Below are 24,796 nucleotides of genomic sequence, written 5' to 3' on the forward strand. Positions count from 1 at the left end.
AGAGAAATTTGTTCTCAGTACAATCTCCTATTTCATTTCAGGCAATGTGCCGCCTTTTGTCACTCCAAATAATTGCTTCTTTTTCCAAAGCATTTTTGGAACATACTTTCTTCCACTGTTTGCTATATATGATAAGTTCTCATCACTTTCTCAGATAATTTAATCTCTTTTGCAATCCCTGTTTACCTATTTTTTATTTATGCTGTTTTAAAAGATTGGTTGCTGTTTATAGACTTCTGTTCACTTTTGGCGTAAATGGTTAGTTTGGGTAAAAAAGACTACAGAAAGTCCTTATGATTACAACTGAGCCCAAAATGTGTTATTAAGTGAGACATTTGTTAAGTGAATTTTGCCCCATCTTATGACTTTTCTTGACTCAGTTGTTAAGTGAATCACTGCAGTTGATAAGTTAGTTCCTCATTGATTTTGCTTGTAAGGCAATGGTTTGAAATGATGATCACATGACCTTGAGACTTAGCAACAGTCATAAATACGGGCCAGTTTCCAAGCATCTGAATTTTGATCACATGATCATGGGTGGGATCCGACTGGTGTAACTACTGGTTCGGTGATTTTATGTTTTGCTGCGCGTACTCTAATCTTCACCAGCTAGCTGCCTGGACAGCTGAGCAGCACTGCGCTTGGGTGCGCAGCAGTTGAAAAAGCACTTTTTTCTTGCTTTTTCAACCGCAGCTGTGGCACAAAGCAGCTTCGGTTGAAAAAGCAGAAAATAAAGGTCAGGTAAGATCCCTGGCATGTGGGCCAGAACAGCAGCAGACATAGAACCGGTTCTATGTATGCTCTCTGTTTGCTGCTCTTCAGAGCTACCGGTTCTACAGAGGTGGACAGAACCGGTAGAATCCCATCCCTGATGGGGATACTGGAAAGATATTAACTGTGAAAAATGATCGTAAGTCACTTTTTTTAGTACAGTTATAACTTTGAATGGTCACTAAGCAAACTGTTATAATTTGAAGACTATGGTACTGAAATGGAAGAAAATCTCTAAGAAATATTATTTTTTGTATAGTTATATGGCCGTCTAACAAGCAGAGAGCAGTTTTCCCCACTGAAAACCAAAAGCAGCTTTATATTGAGTAATGTCATTGGTCGACTTAGTCCAGTGTTGTCAACGATTCCTATTAGACTTCTGGAATTTACATTTTATTACCTTTATTTGGAAATGCCAGAGTTAATTTGACATATGAAAACATGAGCTCTACCACTAAGCTACACTCCCTCTAAAAAGGGGCTTTGGGGGTATGATTTTTGATATGACTGACATATGTATAGCATGTGAAATACTGCAAACATGTAAGCCTTACTAATTTATTACATATTTAAATGTATGAAATACAAGCATACAGCATTTGTAGGTGTCATTTTCCTAGTTGATTGTACATTAGAATGCTTTGGAGCGTCATGATCTGGCTGGTTTGTTGGAAAACATTTGCAAGAGATATTCCTTTGCATGTTTTTTGTGTGGCACCTTTAGTTCCCATCTTTCTTACTTTTTGGAAATGTCATCTGCATATCCTTGAGCATATACTATGCAATGCATTCATTTCAGTTTGATTTACACTTTGGTAGCGATTTATGGTCAGAATTGATTATATAGGAATATGACTCTGCTCTAATCCAATCCAGCTGGTCTGATGAATCATTGATAGACATGGGGTATTTTCACAACTGAAGACAACGATATTGCTTAGCATGGAAAACTAATATTTCTGACCATCATTAATGTGGAGGGCATCATTTTTTAATGGAGGGCACAATTTAGTCAGGTTAGGTTTTACTTCCAACACAGATGGAAAATGAAAAGCTGTCAAACATGCCTTTGGGAAAGCATGTTTCTCAAAGTCATGCTCTTCACTGGCATGCTCTTCACAGAAAAGCGCATCTATGAAAAAATGCAGCTTAAGAAATAAATAAATTTAAGCAAATACGGTAAGGGAATGACTGAGGAAAGGGCACCCGATGCTTAAAAACAAGCCAGTATTAATTCTGATGTTTGTTTAATTAATAACTGAAGAGGGGGGCAGGATTGTGATAAAGTGGCCTTTTTCTCCTTCAGAGTAGCGTCAGTCCGGGACTTGGGCTTTTCCCTCCGTCCATTCCACCGTAGTGTGTTTGGCCTGCCGAAAAGGGTCCTGGGTGATTGCCCAATCTGAGTAGCGCTACTTCGAATGATTGACAATTGGGTTAGGCCCACCGCGGTGCAAGAGCCAGAAGCCGAGGCTGCTGCTGCTGCTGCTGCTGCTGCGTGGGTGGACCCCCGTTTGCCTTGCCTCGCCGAAGGGTGTCTCGCTCTTCACCCGCTAGTTCCTAGCAAGTCGGCGACTCCGAGAATCTATCACTGCGCGTATCCGGCTTCAGGCAGAGGCGGGAAGGGAGAGGAAGCCGCGATTGCTGCTGCTGCTATTGAGGCCAGAGGAAGAGCAGCGAAGCCAGCAGTAGTGACTTCCCTCACCTTGTGGAGGTGTGTTATTTTGGACGGGTGAGAAAGAATTGGGCGGTAGTAAAAGTGAGAAGTAGCCTAAAGGGTAGCATTGGATGGTGCTGGGGGAGGGGTATGTTGCGGGATCGGGATTTAGAAGAATTGCCAGGGGCAGCGGGCCGAAAGCGGAGAACGTGGGGAAGTGCAGGCTCAGAGTAACGCAGGCAAATTGTGCACGTGGGCGCCCTGTTGCCGGAAGAAGGATCTGTGCCAGGGCTTGCAGGCTCCGTTATTGCTGTCGGAAGAGATGTTTGTCCGCGTTGAATCTCAGAGGTGGATCTGTCCACTCCTTTGGCGCGGTCGACCGAGCTCTCTTTCTGGATGGAGGTCCGTACGTTGTTTCCTCGCGCCCTTTGCTCCTCGGACGCCTAGATAATGAGAAGGGCGGGAATTGTATTTCAAGGCTAACACGCGGCGGGTGTGGATTGTTAGCGGGTATAAAGGGACAAGGCTTGGCTCTTTGCTCCGTGTATTTGAACAGAGATGGGGGAACTGAAAACCAGGGAACGGTAGCTGTGCGGTATGCTTGCTGATGGTTGGGAGGGAAACGGCGATGCTTACCGTTTGCTATCTTAATATATTCCTTTGACTATTCCACTGCAGACGGTGCAGGAAATACTAATTCCCTTTGCCTTGAACTTGCAAACGCGAACTGCTAGTAGCAGCGTTTACCTTTGGGCAGGACTGCTGCGCCTCGTACATCGCACACGGGCGCCTCTAGATTTCTGGGGGGGAAAGAATTGCGATTGTTTTTCTACATTTCCCTTCCTTTGGATAAACCGTCTTTGTTGTAGTGGGAAGGGCTTGTAGTCTTAACCTTTGTGTGCTGCTAAAGCGTTTGATTGTAAAATTTCATCGCTTCCTCCTTCCTCATCTTTCGTGCATGTCGTGCTTAATATTTTAAGTTATGAATATTTCTGGAGCCTCTTTTAAGAGCAGATTAACCTGCTATATTCTCCTTTTTCTTGCTTTCCCCAGGTTTATGTAGATCTCAGAGGTGTCTCCAGCACTTTGCAATTTAAACTACAAAAGGAGAGGGGAGCGTTTGGCCACTGGTCTTTTCAGATCTTTTGTGTCGGGGAGAAAAAAAAAAGCGGAAGGAGAAGCGCAATCATCATTACTGAGCCTGCAGGAGGTGGAGAAGAAAAAGCAAAGCAGGAAAATCACAATACTTGTATTGCTTCTTTAGAATCAGATGGCGGAATTTGGTAACAAAGGAGGAGACACTAGTGGGGGGAGAATAACATCCTCCCCAAATTTAGCACATGGAAAGGTGGCTTTTAAAGCAGGTGATGGGGAAGGAGGAGGAGGGGGCAGTGGTATTGCAAGAATCCACTTGGACAGTGCTCGCAATGGGGTCTCCAATGGAGATTGTGCTCTAGGAAACCAAGAACCCATAGATTCTCCTCAACCAGGCAGCCCTGCCATAGAGAGAGGATGTTCCAATCTGCACCCAGAAGGCAAATCTGGTATTCCCAAGAAAGCCAGCATTATCAAGGTAAGACAATATATTTTTAGCTTTTATTGACTCAGAGAAGATAACTTGCTGGGGATACAAAATGACCCTGTATAAGTCAGGTTGCCCTGGTCACTCAGTGTCATAAAAAGTTTGATTGCTGATAGGCAGAAACCGCAGCTATACAGGCCAGGAAAGACGTCACAGTCCCAATAACAAGTTTTGTTTATATAAATTAAGAAACATTATCTCTGTAAAAGGTTCTTGACAAATTAGTTGATGGAACTGATGGTAAATGTTACTGGGGATACAGAATGACCTGTGCAAGTGAGGTGATCATGACCACTCCGTTCTAAGCAGTGTGACTGCTGATTGGTAGTAATTGCAGCTATGCAGACTAGGAAAGATGTCAAAATTCCAATAACAAATTTTGTTAATATGTTTCTTAATTTATATAAAGTCTATCTCTGTAAAAGATTCTTGGCAAATAAGTTGTTACATTCTCAAATTGGATGGGAAGATATGCCACTCCAGTAAAGTATGAAATCAATTCACCTTACATAGATTATAGATTAAATAGTTTTTTGCTGATCATAGGGGCAATTAGATGCACCTGTGCAGAACAGTTTTTCCTCTTGCTGACTGATGAACAGCAAGTCACGAACATGAGGGATTAATGACATTGGTAAGACAAAAATATAAAATGCTTTCTTGAAGGTGACACCATATCATTCAGGAGATTGACAGTATTAGAGATGAGACAATAGCAGGGGTATCATATAAAGTAAAAACAAAATGTTTCTATGTGCTTTGTTTATAGAGAAAGTAAAAAAAATTCCCAGTTAAAGCTGCTGATTTGCATGTATACCATCCTGGCTGTTCAGTGCAGAAATGAGCTGCGCTAAAAATTACATAAAATAGGATTCTGTGTGGAGTGACACATATATCAGTACTGCAATCAGTGTTATTTCTATAGTTCTCTAGAAGTAAATGTTTTGGGTTGTCTTAAATTCTATTTCAAAATCTTGTTTGAGATTCAAGGGTAGAACTCAAGGACAGGCATTACCATAATCCATTTGTCAAAATTTTGCATTACCCTTTCTTTAGAGAGTGGCTTTGCAGACTCTTAATAACTCAAAAGAGCGTATGTAAAGTTTGTATGTATGTAATGTATAGTAAAGTTTTTCTACAATGCTAAGTGATTTTCTACACATACACAATAGTCTGTGTTTGTGTATAAGTATAATCTGATCTTAATTAAGAATGCCAGATTCAAATATTCTAGATACTTTTAAACAGGTATATTGTAATTTGTGCTATGTTGCATAGTTTATTAAATGTACTTTTAAAATATGCATTTTTATTTGAAATATTTTAATCTAAATTATAACTTATTTGGAAATAAGCTAAGGATCCACGCTGGTATACAAAAATGAACTTTGCCTTCTCTGTGCAACTGTTGACATTAAATTACCTATCTAAAGGTCAGTGCAAAACTGCATATTTCTTTAAACACTTTTAAAACATAATTGCTTGACAATTTCTGCATATAATATAAAGTTATTTTTGTATTATCTGTATATCTGTTATAATTACTTCATGTGGTCTGTGGTCTATTTTAGGTGCATTGGCTCATTCTTATTTTGGACTGGATTGTCTTAGAGCCAAATCCTATATAAGTTTACTTGGAAGTTAGCCCAAGGTTAGGTTCAGTGGAGCTTACTTCTATGTAAATGTTATCAGCACTAAAGCTATATTAATTTTATGTGAGCCATATCTTGGAATTTCATAATCATATACACTGTATATAAATATATATGCAAAATTTCTGAAAACTGGGTTTTCCTTCTTAATGCGCTGTTTATAGATATCTACATTCAGGGTGATTACATTTTCTACATGTGCATGGTTACAGAGCAGAAATACATATTCACTGTAAAACAGTTATTTTCCAAATTAAAGTCAGTAATATATGCGGTATGTGATATTTGCAATATATATGGTTGCTAATGCAGAAATCTATTGATAAAATGAATAGATTTAAGTGTAATAGGTACATATTTTTAAAATGGTTGTTTGTCATTTGATTCTATTTACTTCCTCCAAATTATATGCTAAACATTGACATTGAAATAAGGTATCAATCCATATTTATGTAGATATGGTGCTGTTTTTTCCCTTATATATTGTATTTAAAAAAATATTTGTTACCTTTTTGACTGAGAAATATATTGTTCTTGCTATCCAGTCTCTTACTGTTCTGTTCTTAAATTTCATTTTGTCCAAAGACAGTTTATTTTGTTTTTGCAGCTGAATTTAAGATTTGGCAAAAAATAATCCCAGTTGCAAGAGCAGTCTTTCATCTATTTTCAGTTAGCTTTAAAACCTGATTATTGTCAATTTCGGTTGCATGTATAAAATCTTGATTTAAACTAGATAATATTTCTGAGGAGCTGTCTTGATCTTGTAGTAAGGATAGTTCCTGCTTCCAAAAAGCTAGTTTCTGTATTAGTTTCCTATAGTAGGCCTTATCTCTGTTACACTTCTCCATGTCCCATTTGTAACCTCTGGGTATTGTGGTTTCATTCCTGATTACATCAAAGTTTTCAGTGCAGTTGACGAAGCTAAATGGAAAGTATTGTAAGACTGCACATTCAAGCTCTGGTCCTTTTTAGGATGCTGCTATAGCTATCAGGATGCAGATGCTTGATGCAAGTCCATAACCAAGGTTTTACTTATAGTGAATAAGGCCTTAAACTGCTCAAATTGACTGTTACATAGTTTATCTTTGAGTTCATCTGGATAGATCCTATTGCCTGTGGATAGAATTACAAAATGTCATCCTGTAATTGCTTATAGGCTAACATTCTGGAATTCTCTCTCTCCTGAAATTCTATAGGAGTTTGAATAATGGAGTTTTATTTACTGGTTTTTCTTCCCTTCCCCCATTCTTTTTAAAATATCATTTAAATGCATTGTTACTATTTTGCATTTTATATTTTGTAAATCACTTTGCTTTTTTATAGGAGGCAGTATAAGGTAATGAACCTGCTTTTTTCATGTGTTTGAGAGTGGGAAAGTTGTAGTAAACTTGGTATTTGTAAATAAGTATATTACAGATAGTACTTATTGTACTTTATTTTTCTATAAAGATTTTTTAGTTTCAATTTTTAAGTTTAAAAGTATGTCTTTTTTGTGTATATTTTCTTAAATATTGACAATGAGATCTGTTGACAAACAAAATATTTTTTCCCTTTTCAATTTGTTACTGTCTCCCATCCTTTTTTGTTTTCCAGTAATATTGCTACCCATGTTTTTCATAATATTCTGCATAATGCAAGTAATATATCTCCACTGAGTTCATATTATTTAAAAAATGATGTTTCTAGAAATGCATGTGCTGCTTTATCTCTAAGAGAATTTATTCTTAAAATGGTTGTTTTGGATCAGAGTGTCAAACTCGATTTCATTGAGCGCAGTTCAGGGTTGTGTTTGACCTTGCGGGGGGTATGGCAAGAGTGGATGCGGCCAGCTCAACGTCATTTAAATCGGGGGTGCCTTTGGTGGTCTCGGTGGGGCTGGAGGATCTATTGTCTTCAGTGGAGGAAGGCAGGACCAGGGAGAGCGCCAAATCCTTGTCCTCCAGAGCAGTGGTCGTCAACTGGTGGGCCGTGAGGAAATTTTGGTGGGTCGCAGAGAAATGTCCCCCTCAAAGCAATTAATCCAGGCTGTGCGGGAACAAGGCTACGCTGCCCACATGGCCCACCCACCCGCTGACCCCCACCCTTTGGCTGAGTGGAAGCCTGCAAAAAGCCGCAGCCCTCACCGGCCAGGATGAGGTAATGATGCTGTTGCAGAAAGAGGGGGCTGGTGGCACAAGCGGGCTAAAGCAGCGATGGAGAGGTCCAGAAGGTGTAGGAGCGCTGCACTACTCGCATTTGCATGGCACTCCCACCCCTTCCAGCTTGCCTCTCCTGGCCTGGGCTTTTCCTCAATGGCTGCAGGCTGTAGGGACGGCCCAGGGCAGGAAAAGAACTGGCTGGTGGTGGTGGGAGGGGGCGGAGTGAGCAAGTCTGTGCCATCAAGGTCAGAGGTCCGGAATCAGGCGGCATAAGTTTTCTTGTCCCTGTCAGCACTCTGCTTTGCTTCCCCCTCCCACAGCCCCAGCCATCGCTGCCTGGGGAAAGGACAGGGAAAGTGAACAGAAACAGCTGGGGCAAAAGAGCTGAGGTCGAGCTAGACACAGGCAAGAGAAGGCAGAAGTTGTCGCCTTTGAAAAGAGCTGCTTTCTGTTGCCTGTGCCTTCCAATCTCCTCTCTTTTGCCCCAGAGAGCGCTATGCTTGCTTTCTCTTCATGGGGAGAGGGCAGCAGAGATGTCTGGGCTGCAAGCCAGGCCTGGAGGAACGCTAAGAATTGCAGGCGTCCACCAGAGAAATGCAAGTTGGAAATGCCAACACACATTTCCAAAGCGCTCTTCTCTGTCCTGAAGCAGGATTGAGTGGGGAGAAGGGAGCAGAGGGAAGGGTAGGAGGGAAGGAGAAGCCTAGTTAGCTTTCCTTTGGCATGGGTTGTGGGGGAAAAGACCAAATGCCCAGACCAAAAAAGCGCCAATGAAGATGGGCTCCTAATAACCAGGCTGTTTGTGCAGGTGAGAGCTCCAGCCTTTCTGGGCTCAATCCCCCCCTTCGGCCTCCACACAGGGAGGAACACTTCTCTGCTTGGAAGCGGCAGGAGAAACCTGGAGCTTAGCCTCGGGGAGTCCTCTTCTTATGTGGAGGCCGAAGGTTGGGGGTGTTGTCTGATTACTAGGAGTCCCATTTTCCTCAGTGCTTCCAGCCTGGCCCTCCTTCCCTCCCCCAACTCCAGGCAGCCATACCTGGCTTGGGGGAGATATGAGATGACAGGAGACCTGATTGGGGAGGCCTCTGCTTTTCTTAGGTTTGAGGGGGAGCCAGTTCCTCCCCGGCTAGATCTTCCCAGCCTCCAGGCATCATGTGGCTTCTTTTGAATCCTAGCAGTATTAAATCCTCTTTTCCCCCAAAGGATGAGAGAGGCCTCTCCTTTCCCTTCACTCTGCCCCACAGTTGTGATTAAGCATTCACAATTTTGTTATAATTAAATATGCATGTATACATACATACATACATACATACATACATACATACATACACCTACATATAAAAATTTTATTAAATTTATATTTAATATAAAAATAAATTTTTATATTAAATATATTATCTTTAAAAAATTGTATTAGTGGTCCTCGGGATTTAAAAATATGAGCTTGGTGGTCCCTGAGGTCCAAAAGTTTGGCAACCCCTGCTCCAGAGGATCCTCACCATTACTCTCAGGCCACACAGAGGACCCCCAGAAAGTGGCGCAGGCTGTCCAGAGCCCTAGGCAGCAGAGAGCAAGTCGTCCCGCCCCCTGGCTCTTGAGCTCCCAGGGCACCAGGATCCCACATCCCAGCCCGGTCTCACTTTCCCAACAGGGTGCCAGGCTGCGCTTTTCTCCTTGAAGCTGCTACTGCTAATCTCACTCTTCTTGGCCAGGTTGCTCATGGTGTGTGTGTCGGAGGGCAATGTGTGTGGGTCAGAGGGAGGCCTACTTCCTCTCCACGAAAGGAGACCCAGCTTTGTAACCAAAGCATCCTCAGTGATAGTTTGGGAGACCACTAGGAGAGGTCAGGAGGAAGAGACAAGGGGATGGCAAAAGGGCAGCAGGGCTCAGCTAAGGCAAGACTTACTTCAGACCCTCTCTCCCTCATAATTCCCTTCCTTCTCTCCTTCCTTCCTTCTCCCCTTTTCTTTTTTGCCTTCCTTCTCTGTTTTCTTTTATTCTTCCTTCCCCTCTTTCCTTCTTTTTCCTTCCTTCTCTTTTCCCTTCTTTCCTTCATTTTCTTTCTCTTTCCTCTTTTCCTTTCTCAGTTCCTGTCCTTTCTTGGATGCTCAAATGCAAAAGGGGAAACATTTCTCGATACCTCCTTGCCTTGTGATCAGATGCCACTTTTGCTAGTAGTTTGTTTTGCTATCACTCTTGCCAGTGAAAATGGAGCTTTCTTTTTGCTGGCAGAGGGCTGCAGGAGGCTTTCCCAGCCAAACACGGAGCCTGGGAAGAGGCAGAGGCACTGCCAGGGGCACTGCCAGAGGCACTGTGAGCCAGTACTTCACTGTTTCCAGGACAGCCCCGCTGGCCAGATCTAAGCACCCAGCCCACATGTGAGTTTGTCACCCCTGTTTTAGACTCACTGAGAATATAACAAAGGCAGATTCCCTCTCATTTAGGAATAGTTATTGAAAAAGTTTTCTCTATTACTAATTTTCTTTTCTAAACAGTGTCTCCAAAGGAAATGAATAGATACATTTGGTGATTTAAATGAAAACTGCCTTTAAAATTTCAGTTTATATTCTCAATTTCTGAGAAATACTTCTGTACATTTCAATGATAAATTTATAGTTGTGTACTATGCAAGTGAAATACAAGGCAGAGGAGAACTAGGAGAATGTATATTTCATGAACTGAATTAACTTGTCCATTGCTGGCTATTCCTCAGAATGTTAACGAAGAAGTAAGATAAGATTTTATGATTCTTCTATCTTTAGAAGAAACAATAATCTGTATTTCATCTAAGCTGCTCAGGAGATGGTCTACTTTTTTCTTTCATCCTTTTCTGAGGATAATTCTATGAAGTAAGTTAGATTGAAAAGAAAGTGAGTTTCAAGTCTAAGACCTTCAGACCCTGAGTATCTCTGCTTCTCCTCTAACTATCATAATTTAGGATTAAGTATCTACAATATAGCTCCATTGGTGAGGCTAATAGGGGATCAGATTTAAAATTCCTGGGGAGTATCAGATGACCTATTCCTGTTCTACTTCTTCATTAACTGTTTATTTTGTGCACCATATATGAGGATTGAATGAAAAGTCTCCAGCTCCATAATTTTAATTGAAGCAGATGAAGCAGAAAAATCCCTAAAATTAACTCTTGGCTATTAAGATTTCTAAAGTAAAGATCTTATTAAAGAATATTTCTGACCGTAATAGGATGAGTTTGGTTTAGAAAAAGAAAGCTACTATTTTCAATGGAGACTAAATGAAATAATATTTTTGAAATAATATTACAGAAAAAAGAATAGCAAATTATTGTAAAAAGAAAATTACTTATTTTTTTAAAAAATTACATTTTTTAGTAACCTAAATCTGGGCATCAACTTAAGAATTGTTTGGCAAGTAGAGCTTTAGTGATATTTTACACAATGTAATACTTTAGTTAAAAAGAATTGCCAAAAGAAAACGGGTTATTTTGAATGAAATAAAAAGAACAATTACAGAACTATTACAGCAACAGTTTATTTTTATTTATTTTTATTTTTATTTATTTATTTTTGTCAATTGTTTACAAGATAATAGGTATAAGTAGAAACATAGTTATGAATACATGGATACATATAAGAAAAAAAATAAAATAAAAGAAACAATAGGACAGGGACAGTAGGCACCTCCTACAGATCTCTTAGGAAAGGGGTGGGGTCAATAGTAGACAGTCTAAGATTAAAGTTTTTGGGGTTTGGGGAAGAAACTACAGAGTTAGGTAGAGTATTCCAGACATTGACCTCTCCGTTGCTGAAGCTGTATTTCCTGCAATCAAGTTTGGTGCGATTAACCTTGAGTTTGTATCTATTGTTTGCTCTATTCATTGACAGGTAGGACATTGCAATGTATGATTTTATATACTAAGATCGGACCGAAGGTGGAGTAGTTCTAGGTTTTCTAGGTCTAGAATTTTGAGTCTGGTGGCATAAGGTATTCTGCAATGAGTAGAGGAGTGGAGAACTCTTCTTGTGAAATATTTCTGGACTTTTTCAACTGTGTTAATATCAGATACGTAATGTGGGTTCCAGACTGGTGAGCTGTATTCGAGTATTGGTCTAGCAAATGTTTTATATGCTCTAGTTATTAGTGTAATATTACCAGAGAAAAAGCTACGTAAGATTAGGTTAACAACTCTTAACACCTTTTTGGCTATGTAGTTACAGTGGGCTCTAGTACTTAGCTTATTAGAGATGAGTACTCCAAGATCCTTGACAGAGTTTGGATCATCAACAATGTCTTGACTATTCAGCCTGTATTTTATTTTCTGATTTCTTTTTTGCCTATATGTAGGACAGAGCATTTATTTGTTGAGATTTGAAGTTGCCATTTGTTTGACCATTCTGATACATAGTCAAGGTCTTTTTGAAGGGTAGCAGTATTGTCTGTGATGTTGAATAATAGCTTTACATATCAGTGAAGAGAACGCAGTTGCTCTTGATATGATCACAGAGGTCATTTATGTAGAGTATGAAGAGAGTTGGTCCTAGAACACTGCCTTGGGGGACACCACTGTTGACAGGTACAGAATTTGATAGGACGCTGCCAATTTTAACCATTTGTTGTCTGTTTAACAGGGATGCTTCTATTCAGTAATGCAGGTGTCCAGAGATACTGTAAGATTTTAGTTTTAAGAGTAGTTTGTCATGTACCACTGAATCAAGGGCTTTACAGAAGTCTATGCAGATTGCGTCTATTGCTTTGCATTAATATAGAAATGGAAATAAACATGAACTCTGCAAAGCAAAAAAAGAAGTTTTGAATAAACCAGGCAAATGGTTGACATATAAATTAAGAAAAGAAAAAACTGAAACTTCAAAAATATCAAAGATACCCTATTAAGGAATAATATGATAGTACAAAAAGCATGTTATCAGTTATTCTAATTTGTACAAAGGATATGATTTCTATGTGCAAAATAGATATTTTAAAAAAATTACCGAAGAATGCAGCGAAGCAAAGACCCATTATGAATGGATCTAAACAATGAAAGATTTCTGAAATTCTATATAAAAAAAGGTTAAACCAGAAAAGTGCTGGAACAACATGGAGCTTCTAATTAATGAATGTTTTGGGTGTGAATATCTGCAAATTTTGTAAAATATTATGAATTTTATCATAGGGGAGGAAAGATGTCTGAGATGTGGAAAGATGCAAATATAAATATCCAAAGAAATTGAATCCTTTTTACTATTTACTGCACACTTATGCAAATTAAGGCCTTGTAAAGCATTGCACAAAGAACTGCACACTTCATCTCTTCACCCTGGTTCTTTTCAATTATAAGATTTTTTAGAAGTTTTTTAAAATTTCACCTTCGTTATTTTTATAAATAATTATAAAAGGTAGTTGAACACACCTAATATTCTTTCATCCTTGTATTTTCCCTCAACAACAACTCTGTGAGGTGATTTGGATTGAGAGAGTGATTGGCAGCGAGTCGCCCAGCTGCCTTTTGTGTCTGCCAGGATTCAAGAGCACAATCGCTGATTTCTAGCCCGGTGTGACTTAATTGTTAGAATAAACTGATTCTTTGTTTTCATTTGATTCTTCAGTTACTACTTCTTTTGTTTACAAAGTATTCCTTCAATTTTGAGGAAGAATGGAAGTTACATAGTAGTAGGTCTGGACAATATGGAGGAACAGGTAAGATCATGGTATTCAATTTTGTTAAATGCCTATTGGGTGAGTCCTGAGATATGAGGCCTTGCATTCTGCTGTTGTAGCAAAATTTCTTTCTTGTGCTTCTGAATATTAACAAAGTTTATATTTTTGAATGTTGCAGTATAACATTGAGTTGATAACAGGTTGAAAGAAGTCCATGTGAATAATGTGTATCTCCAAATATTTTACCACAAGTTTTTTTAAAATTAGAGCCTGGGATTTGATTATTTTTTCCTGCTGGTGAAGATTTATGATCATATTTGATAAACTGACACTTCATTTTTGAATCATAATGAAGGGTTCATGATGATGGACCCATCATCTTTGGTTGTCACAATGTTGCGAAAAAAAATTTGACGTTTTTATTTTCATAGTATGATTACTGACAAATTTCAATTCTCAAAGCTTTCATCTCTGCTGTCACATGCAGTGAACCCATTTTACAGACTCTTCCAATAATATAGCCTATACCTTCCTGTGAAATGCTGAGCTTAACAACAGTTACCCTTCAACTAATCCACTGATTGTCCTTTACCAGTTTAATGTTTCTTGTTGATCACTGTGGTAGATTATGCACTTCATGCTTAATCACACAAATCAGTGCTTTCTGGTTCACCATCTACATAGTTTGGCCCAGTCATGCACAGTACTTGCATCAACAGAGCCATTATATAAACAGCCTGCATTTAGCACTGAATGTCATTGAAGGGACTCCTTCAATGATAAAAAATTCTGTCATGATGCATTGTATAAAATGCATTGACAAGTGTTTATTGCCGGCTCCCATTTCATAGCAATTCAACCTTTTCACAAAGCAACTTTATCAACTGAAGTGAAAGAACAGATGCTAAACAACCCATCCAAGCTTGTAGCATGTCAGTACAACCATCTTTTGGCAGCTAATAACATTGGAGGCATTATTTTTCATTCAGGCCTTGTTAGATGTTTGGAAACAAGTATTGTCTAAATTTAGGATTCAAATTATTGAATAAATAAAATCTGTTAGATTTGCTTGTCTGATAATTCTGGATTAAAAGAACCAGTTTAGTCTAGTGGTTAAGGCACCGGGTTAGAAACCAAAAAGACTATGAGCAAGTCCTGCCTTGGCCATGAAAGCCAGCTGGATGACCTTAGGCCGGTCTTCACACTCGGCTCACCCATCTCACATGGTTGTTGTGGAAAAATAGGAGGAGAAAGGTGTGTTAAATATATTGGTGAATATGAAAGGTTGAATATAAATAAATTAAGAATAGAAGCAGTGAAAACTAAAATATTTTCCAAAAATTTGTGAGTTTTTTGTTTTGGAATATTTAATGTTTTTAATGGTTGGTATATAGTTTCACTAACAACATAGAGAAGATTACTGTAGTTCCCTAACTGGTTTCCTAAGACAGTTATTCTTATGAACTAATTGAGGTTGCTTATAGTAATAATGTAATGCGGTAGACCGGGGTTGTCAATCTTTTGGACCTCAGGGACCACCAAACTCATAATTTTAGATCCAGGGGCCATTAATTGGTTCTGTGGGCATGGCCTAATTTGTGGGTGTGGCTTGGTGGTCATGTGACTAGCTGGGAATGGCTTGTATGTAAATATTATAAATATATAAATATTGATTTTTTTTTATAAAAAAGAGCAACTTTTACCCAAAATCAGGTAAAGTAGGCAGGCAGATTGAGTTGCTCACAGAATCACAGATTCATTCAGAAATCTATCTATCTGCCATTGGCCAGCTCAGTCTGTCACATAAAATTTGCTAGCAAACTCACAAAATTAACTCACAACACACCATGTATGTAATATATTGATTTTTTTAATATAAAAAGCACCCTTTATCCAAAATCAGGCGAAGCAGGTAGATTGAGTTGCTCACAGAATCATTCAGTCACAGAATCATTCATTCTGCCATCGGCTAGCTCAGTCTCTCAAATTTGCTTGGCTTGCATCTGCACTGAATTTGCTTGCAAGTAAACCTTCAGTCCTAAGGGAGGTTTGGCTGTGCTTAGCTAGAAAGCAAGAAATCCAGTGGGCCACCTGGGATACCTCATTGAATTCCATTCCATTCCCATTCCCTTCCATTCCACCCTATTCCCATTCCTACTCCATCCTATTGCTATTCCATCAAATCCTATTCCCATTCCATTCTCTCCTATTTCCATTCCATTCTATTCACATCACAGCAGCCTCAATCCGCTTTTGGAATCTCGCTGGTTTTCCTGGAGTTTCCTCTGAATGTGCCAAACGCACACAACAGGCTTGAGCAAGGGCTCCGCATGTCTGGCAGGCAGGATCGGATAGGGCAGGCATCATTTGGAAAAGATCTGGCAAGGAAGCCCCAAAGTGGGGGCACAACAGCCATTGAGAGATGAGTGAGCTAGGGAGCAGGTACCGCAACAGTCGCCCTGCCACTTTCTTCCACCCCACCGCCACCACTTGACTGCCCTTCCTGCCTCTCCCTCAGGGGTAGAGACAGCCATCCTCAGCCTCATTGGCCACTGCCCTGGAACTGCTTAATGCTGAGTGGGAGAAGGAGGGGCAGCCAAGAAGTGGGAGCAGGGGGGAGAAAAGGCACCCACTCCATAGCTCTCTCATGTATCCCAGTCCCGCTACTTCAACAGGTGCCTGCTGGCTTGCAGGAGCCTTTTTCAGGCCAGGCTGGGAGCTCCAGGGCTGCCATGGCTGCTTGCTGGCTTGGAGCATACTGGTTGATCCCTGCCCAGAGTCTGGAGCTAAGAAGCGGAGGTGGAGGGACACCACCCAATGTACGAATCCTGCCATTAAACCAGGATGAGGGTGGGGACAGGAGGCACCACTCCCAGAGGCTGAAATGCGCTCAGCTCCCAGCGTTGCATCACTCGTGCAGTCCTCCCACCATGTGTGGCTGTCAGAGAGAAGGGAAGGAAGTAAGGAAAGAGGCTCGTTCAGAGCGGCTGATGCCATTGTTCCCGGGAGCGAAAGGAGGCAGACTGCAAAGCTCTCCTTGTGAGTGAAGGGCTGCACCTTTCTCCGGCCAAGGAAAGAGCTCAAAGATTTGCCATTGTCGCTCCGCCAGAGGGGGAGTCAAAGGGTCTCAATGGGAGAGGCTCCGATGCTGTATAATTAAGCATCACTTCCAAGAGTTATGCTTAGTGCCAGGGTGGCACTCTCCACTAAGGGTGCCTGCTCGTCCTCCACCCACCTCGGACCCCGCATTCAGTCCGTGACTGGGGGATCTGCTTCTTCTGGGCTAGTCCGGCTGCCTTGAGAGAGCGCTGTGCTGGAGTGCGGCATTCTCTTGGTCCTCTCATCCCTCTCTGCTTCTGCTCTGCATCACCCAGGATGAATGGAAAGCACGCACGTACCTGGCACTAAGCACGACTCTTGGAAGCGATGCTTAATTACACAGCATGTGCAGCCTCTCCTGTTGGGGCCCTTCAGTTTTTCCTCCCCAGTGTAGAGATGGTGGACTGAAGTCCCTGGCAAATCTTCGAGTTTTTTCTTCTGTTGGCAAAAGGCGTGGCCTGTTTTTGGCCTTCCCCGCCCCCAGAAGCACTCTGCCAGCCAAAAACAGGGTGCAGTGATGCCTCCCGGGGTCTTTGTGTGGCCTGTTCTTGCCCCCCTCCTCCCCAGCCCCAGAAGCACTCTGCCGGCCAAAAACAGGGTGCAGGGATGCCTCCGCCCACCTGTTTTTGGCCTGCCCTTTCTCCAGAAGCATTCTGCCAGCCAAAAACAGGATGTGGAGATGCCTCCCAGGGCCTCTGTATGCCCTGTTTTGGCCTCCCCCACCCCAGAAGCACTCTGCTGGCCAAAAACAGGACGCAGGGATGCCTCTGGCCACCAATTTTTGGCTTTCCCCGTCCCCAGAAGCACTCCGCCAGCTAAAAACATTGGCCTTCCAGTTCTAGCTGGAGTGTCCTACAAAAGTAAGTCCTGTACTCGGCTGAAGGGTGGGTGGGGTGATGTGGGCAGGGCAGCCTCAAGGTCCTGTGTGGACCAGTTTAATGGCTTCTGAATATTGAAATCATGACTGCTTAAGCAATTTTATTGGAAATAAACATATCTAAGGCATTGTTCTCTAAAAATTCTTCCCATTTACTTCATCAACCTTTGATGCTCAGTTTTAAATATAAAAGTACTTCACAATGGACAACTGTATTGGAGTCTGCTCATTATGGTCAAATATAATGATGGCCATTAAGTGTTCATTTGATTGCCTCACAACCCCCTATGCTGTTATTCCTGATGCAGGCAATAAGTGGAACATGAGTTACCTCAGGAACACTGGGAGAAGCCCCAGGAAACTGAGCTCAGGTTCTGCCCTGGGCCTCCCAAGGCCTGCCCTATCCCGAGGTAGCCCACATCAGATCCACAGCTCACCTCACTCCCTACATTATCCATTGTACGCTTAATCTTTTGAAGATCTGTGGAGTTCAGATTAGGAAAGGAGAGTAGGCTGCTCCATGTCTTGCTCTGTAGTGTGTTCCTGGAAGCAGCCACTATTTTTGGCAACAATGGATTATGAGTGCTCCAAAAATGGTGGCTGCTGTCTAGATCATGCCATATGGCCTAGGAATAGAATGCCTTGCTCTGTTTTCTTCATGCAAGCTCCAGACTTCCATGGAAATTTTTAGAGTTTATGTTCAGGAAATCTATCAGGCCTTTTTGTTCTTGGGTTGTGGAGCACAATTCAGAAAGTGGCGGCTTTTTTTCAAAGTACCCACAATTCAATGTGATTTCCCCCAAAATGACAGCCACTTCTGGGATTCTGCCACTTGGCCCAGGAATGAAGAGACCTGCTCTGTTTCCCTGACACAAGCTTCCGGAAGCTTTACAGTGACCTTGAGCACTCTGTAGCTATTTGATTCTCACATTAAGGAAGCAGAGCAGTCTGCTTCATTTCTGGCCATATGCTACAATCCTGGAAATGGCTGCCACTTTTAAAGCAGCCACAATTCAATGCTGTCTTAAACTGAGCTAGGGATCTTCAAAAGGTAAGTAAGGAGGAGATTGTGGTGCTTAATGGAATGAGAAACAGAACCTAGTGGAGGAGTATAGGGAGAGATGGGCAGGGTGGCCACCATAGTTGCTTATAAAGGCAAATGATTGCCGAAGCACTGCAATGACCATAACTTTGGAACCTGATTGTGAATTTTTTTGGAGTCCATCAAATAAGTCAAATACTACCTGTAAATATAACAGCCATGTATAAGTAATTGCCAAAGAATGGCTAGTGAAAAATACATCTCCAAACATATAAAAAAATTATTGCCTGAATATTCTGAGGTTGAATTCTATTTTTCCCCACTGAAGCAGCATAGGTATAATTTCTTGTAATGTAGCTTTTCAGTTTGGGATTCCAAAGGAAATAAACTGTATATTTGTTCTTCATTAAAAAGAATGTTTTTAGCACTCCAGCTTTAGACTGAAGCTTAACATAAAGCAGGCATATCCCACTATAAATAGCTCCATGTGTGCTTACAGTATTTTATTATAAAATGTATTTGTTATGTAAAATCAACAAAGCAAAGCAAACATATATGTTATGCTTTTTCTTTTTATGATAAGCAACTGTCTGCATTGCACAGAGGAAGTAAGGAAATGCTATTCAAAGAAATTAAAGATATGAGGTAGGAAGGAAAATAATAGTATTATATAGCGAATCTAGTCTATTCCACTAGCATTACTTTGTCTATGTATACCATACTAACCCTGCAAGCTATCATTATTTCCATGTCCATATATTGCTGTGTATATTATTCTTTAAATCAGGCATCCAAGCACAGATGTGGTTCTGAACGGCAACTAATGTGGCTTCACAAGATCGTAAACTTTTCAAATTATTATATGATTTATAATATACATTGACTACTTTATATACTTTAAATACAGCCCAAAACAATACCTCTTCACTCAGTGAGTGCTGCCCAGCCAAGCCGAATGTGGATACCCATGCTTTAAACTTTTTGTTTCTTCTGATACATCTTATTAAGTCCATCTAGCCATAACTTTCTCAATACTGTCAGCTCATTTACATTCATACATATACAAACATGCAAACACATACCTTTATTCTTAAACATTCTCAAATTACTTCAATATACTATCAGACTAGATTTTTCTTTTCTTCTTTTCAGTTATAATTAATTTGTGGAGATTGCTTGGGCAAATTCCTGCAGTTTTCTTGGCAAGCTTTTCTTGGTAACAGGATGCAGTGAGTTTGACACTCCTGGCTTAAACCATACACCAAATTGACTCTGTAATCACATCTGTATTCATCTATGTTCATTCAACGTCCATTTTTGTCTCCATCTCTTGTTAAGAAACCTATTATCACCTAACTTTCGTATAACAACTTTTCAAAACCAACAGGATACTTTTACATAGTCCTATCCATTGATTTCAATGTTGGTTTGTTTATTCCTCATAAGGAATCATATTGTTCATTATCTTTCTATCAATATTTACACATACAGGTAATCCTCAACTCACTACCACAATTGAACCCAAAATTTCTTTCGTTAGCGAGTTTTGCCCTGTTTAATGACCTTTCTTGCCACAGTTTTTAGGTGAATCACTTCAGTTTGTCAATGAATCTGGCTTCCCCATTGACTTTGCTCATCAGAGGGTCATTAAAGATCATTTCTCATAGTTGGTACAATAACAGTTAAATTGCTAAAGAATGTATTTCATAATATTTCTCATGTATAGAGCATCATTAAATGATAAAATACATAAGAGGAAAATTATGAGATTAAGTATTTTGTCAGGATTAAGATTGTATTTAATAAATGTGCTTATCTGTATGGAAAGAACTGTATTATGAGAGAAAAGATTATATATTCCTAGAAGGGAATCAATCTTCTGTTACTAAAGAAATCACATCTTTATTTTTAGGTAGCTCATCTGTTAAATAACTAACAGACATTTCTCTATTAAAGAGCAAATGGCTATGATCCTCAAGATATGACTGGAGCTTACCTATTACAGTCATATGTCTCAGCAGTCATTAAATGAAACAACTCAATTAACAACCCTTCCCTCCCAGCTCTCCCCAATGAACCATTAAATTATGCATTTCATTAGTTGAGATAGGGCAGGCCCTTGGAGGCCAGGCTGCCCTAGCCCTCCCAAGGCCACTCCCACCTTCTTGAGATGTTCTGTGGTCTGCTTCCCACCCTTTAGGTCTCTCTCCATAGGCCTTTCCTACTCTACCAAGCCAAACACCATTTACCTTTTGAAGAGCTCTGAAGCTTTCCAGAGGATTCTGGAAAGTGCCACCATGTTTCCAGTGGCTTTCTGAAGCTGTTAGAAAGTTTTGCACTGTGCAGACCTTAAGGCAGCACTTTATAAGGACTTGTAAATGGCCCAAAAAATGTGAGCTACTTCTGGCTTGCTGCCAGATGGCCCCAGAACAAACCGCTTTACTTTGCTGCCTTAATTAGGTCTGCAGAATGATTCAGAAGCTTTCTGCAACATTCAGAAGCTTATGGTGCTGTGCACACCTCATTAAAGTAGCAAAATAAAGCAGGTTGTCTAGTGGTTGCCTTTATATCCCCACCCACAAGCAGGTGCAACAAAATGCTGTCCATGTTTGGGTTGCTGCCAGGACACGTGACTTGCTTTTTCCTCAACATGAGTTCCAGAGAGCTTCAAACAGTGTGAGTGGGTGATGGATGTGTATGGAAAGCAGGGCCAAGTATTGCCGGGTCCTGATAGAGTAGGATGGGAGAGAAGTGAGAAGCATTGCAGAAACCCTGCAGCACTTTATGAGGAGCTGCTATCTGGATCACATGTGGGTAATGTCCCATTTTCTCCTTATCAGTAGATGCAAACAGGTTCTGTAGGACCTGTTATTTGTATTTTGCTGTGGTCATTGTCTCTGCTTAATCAGAGTTGTGCTAGCTCAACATATGTTCCCTGAAAGTCATCTCCTCCTAATCCTTGTTTTACATGATTTCGCACATGCACAGAGACAGACAGACACTAGCTATTTCAGATCTCTTGTTAATAGCATCAAGGAAAAGAAGTTGTACAGATTAAATTTCAACTTCTATAAACTCAAGATTATGGCACTATTTTTTTAAGAGGATAATTTCATTCTCAAAATTTAGGCTGTTGCAAAGTAATGCTATTTAGGAGATGCAAAATGTTGCAATGTCATTATCTTATATGGGAGAAAAAAAAATTAAAATTACTAATAGGAATAGATTCGGTAGAAAATATTTGATGCATTCTCTTGTTAACACTTATAATCTGTTGTACATAAGATTGTCAACAGGCATAGATGGAAAACAGCTGCTTTATGTTGATTGCAGATCTAAGAATTCATTTTTTTTCTTGGTTGAAATGAGCCTACTTTATTCTGTGGTCACACAATTGTCATTTTATTTTTTATTAAAAATACAAATGAAAATAAAGATAATAGGGAAATGGGAAAGGAAAAGAAAGGGGAAGTAAAAGTGTGGATTTTATTTCGTTAGTCATTGCTGTCTATAAGGGGAGGTGCTCATCGTTTCAAGGCCATTGAGCCACTGTCTGAAGATACTTCCGTGGTTATATGGCCAGCATAACATCGCAGAGTGCTGTTACCTTTCCATTGAAGTGTTACTTATTTATCTATTTGCATTTGAATGTTTTCAAAATGCTATGTTGGCAGGAGCTAGGGTGAGGATGGGAGCTTAGCCAGTCACATGGTATTTGGGGCTTGAACCTGGGCTGCCAGCTCTCCAGGTTTGTATCCCCATAGGATACAGATGAAACTCGAAAAATTAGAATATCGTGCAGAAGTTCATTTATTTCAGTAATGCAACTTAAAAGGTGAAACTAATATATGAGATAGACTCATTACATGCAAAGCAAGATAGTTCAAGCCATGATTTGTCATAATTGAGATGATTACGGCTTACAGCTCATGAAAACCCCAAATCCACAATCTCAGAAAATTAGAATATGACATGCAATCAATAAAACAAGGATTGTACATAGAACAGTATTGGACCTCTGAAAAATAAAAGCATGCATATGTACTCACTGCTTGGTTTGGGCCCCTTTTGCAGCAACTACTGCCTCAATGCTGTGTGGCATGGAAGCTTGTGGCCTCAGCCTGTGGCACTGCTGAGGTGACCAGGATGCTTCAATAGCGGCCTTCAGCTCTTCTGCATTGTTTGGTCTCATGTCTCTCACCTTTCTCTTGGCAATGTCCCATAGATTCTCTATGGGGTTCAGGTCAGGCAAGTTTGCTGGCCAATCAAGCACAGTAATCCCATGGTCATTGAACCAGGTTTTGGTGCTTTTGGCAGTGTAGACCGTGCCAAGTCCTGCTGGAAAATGAAGTCAGTATCCCCATAAAAGCTCATCTGCGGAAGGAAGCATGAAATGCTCCAAAATCTCCTGGTAGACGGCTGTGTTGACCCTGGACTTAATTAGGCACAGTGGACCAACACCAGCAGATGACATGGCTCCCCAAATCAACACAGACTGTGGACACTTCACACTGGACTTCAAACATTTTGCAGTGTGTGCCTCTCCATTCTTCCTCCAGACTCTGGGTCCTTGGTTTCCAAATGAGATGCAAAAGTTGCTCTCATCAGAAAAGAGGACTTAGGACCACTGAGCAACAGCCCAGTTCTATTTTTCTTTAGCTCAGGTAAGATGCTTCTGAAGTTGTTTGTTGTTCAGGAGCAGCTTGACGAGGAATACATTTGAAGCCCATGTCCAGGATCTGTCTGTGTGTGGTAGCTCTTGATGCACTGTCTCAGTCCACTCCTTATGAAAGTCCCCAACACTTTTGAATGGCCTTTTCCTGACAATCCTCTCCAGGCTGCAGTCATTCCTGCTGCTTGTGCACCTTTTTCTTCCACACTTTTCTCTTCCACATAACTTTCTATTAATGTGCTTTGATACAGCACTTTGGGAACATCCAACTTCATTTGCAATTACCTTTTGCGGCTTTCCCTCCTTATGGAGGGTGTCAATGATGGTTTTCTGCACAACTGTCAAGTCAGCACTTTTTCCCATTATGATTCCTACTGAACCAGACTGAGAGACCATTTAAAGGCTCAGGAACCCTTTGCAGGTGTTATGGCTTAATTAGCTGATTAGAGTGGGACACTTTGAGCCTAAAATATTGAACTTTTTCACAATATTCTAATTTTCTGAGATTGTGGATTTGGGGTTTTCATGAGCTGTAAGCCATAATCATCACAATTATGACAAATTACGTCTTCAACTATCTTGCTTTGCGTGTAATGAGTCTATCTCATATATTACTTTTACCTTTTAAGTTGCATTACTGAAATAAATGAACTTTTGCACGATATTCTAATTTTTTGAGTTTCACCTGTACAAGGGAAAACAAAATATGCACTGAGTTCCAACTTTTTCCAGTACAGTAGAATACAAAATTACAGCCTCAAATCTTTAAAAACTTAGTAATATTAGCCATTTTTGTAGAAGTTAATCTAATCAGCAAATCTCAAAGTCAAGATTTCATTTTTTTTTGTCTCCAGCAGAGTCTAGAAACAGTTCCCAAGTAGAAGCTAAAGTAGATATATTATTTTCTCTGATTTAAACCTCATTTGCTGAATTCCCTGAAGTGGAAGCAACATGTTCTGTTTTCTCTCCTAAATTCCAGAGAGGAAAACTATAAAAAGGATGCTGCTTTGCATCTGCTCTACAACATATATTATTCTTTTCCATTTCCATTTAAGTCAACACTAGCATTAGTTTATAGGTTTATTTGAATTCTCTTATTACTGGTGTTTTCTTTCATTTTCTATAAAATTGTTATTAAGATGGATATTTTTTATTCTGCTACTTGGAGCTAGGTATTGATTCAAATGCCAGAAATAAGGGCAGGGCATATTGTTATTCAGTTTTAACTAGAGTCAATTTTACATCGTCTAATTATATAGATAGGATCAATTTCCGTTTGCTGAGTCTGTCTCATTAAGAATTTAGAAAGCCATATATATAATCAATTCTTGAGTCAAATCAATGTTTTAAGTAATACATAAATCCATTTAATTGTGGTTGCAGAGTTCTCCATGTATCAGTTAACTTTTGAGCTTGCATTTTTTATACAATTAATGTTGTAGTTTGGATTTTTGTCTGTCACCTTTTCCCCAGTGTGCCAACCTTTGTGTTTAAATTTCTTCCGAGTCTCGAATTCTCTACACCAAATTTTATTTTATGAAGAAATATATTTGTCCCTGATTGGAGGAATTTTGAAGCAACAACTAATATTCTCTTATTTAATTTTCCTTTTATAAAAATAAACATTTTGTCTGCAATATTGTTTTAACAACTGCATGTTCTCAGTGCCAGA

At 40.2% G+C, this 24,796-nt stretch overlaps 1 protein-coding gene across 4 annotated transcripts in view; it reads left to right on the forward strand.

The window, feature by feature from the left end:
- The window catches only part of PLCL2 (phospholipase C like 2), a 233,764-nt gene that overhangs the window by 112,871 nt on the left and 96,097 nt on the right, over positions 1-24,796 (forward strand). For 2 of the 4 annotated variants that reach the window (XM_026708206.2, XM_087917670.1), the window contains exons 1-2: positions 2,232-2,827; positions 3,479-3,998. In XM_026708206.2, the coding sequence (XP_026563991.1) occupies positions 3,696-3,998 (303 nt within the window). In that variant the 5' untranslated portion in view covers positions 2,232-2,827; positions 3,479-3,695. Of the gene's footprint in view, positions 1-2,231; positions 2,828-3,478; positions 3,999-24,796 lie in introns of those variants that run through there. The other 2 variants (XM_087917669.1, XM_087917668.1) reach the window with 2 other exon arrangements.

This window comes from Pseudonaja textilis, chromosome Z (assembly GCF_049901715.1).
Source record: "Pseudonaja textilis isolate UNSWEBS1 chromosome Z, rPseTex1.2, whole genome shotgun sequence".
Lineage (NCBI taxonomy): Eukaryota > Metazoa > Chordata > Lepidosauria > Squamata > Elapidae > Pseudonaja > Pseudonaja textilis.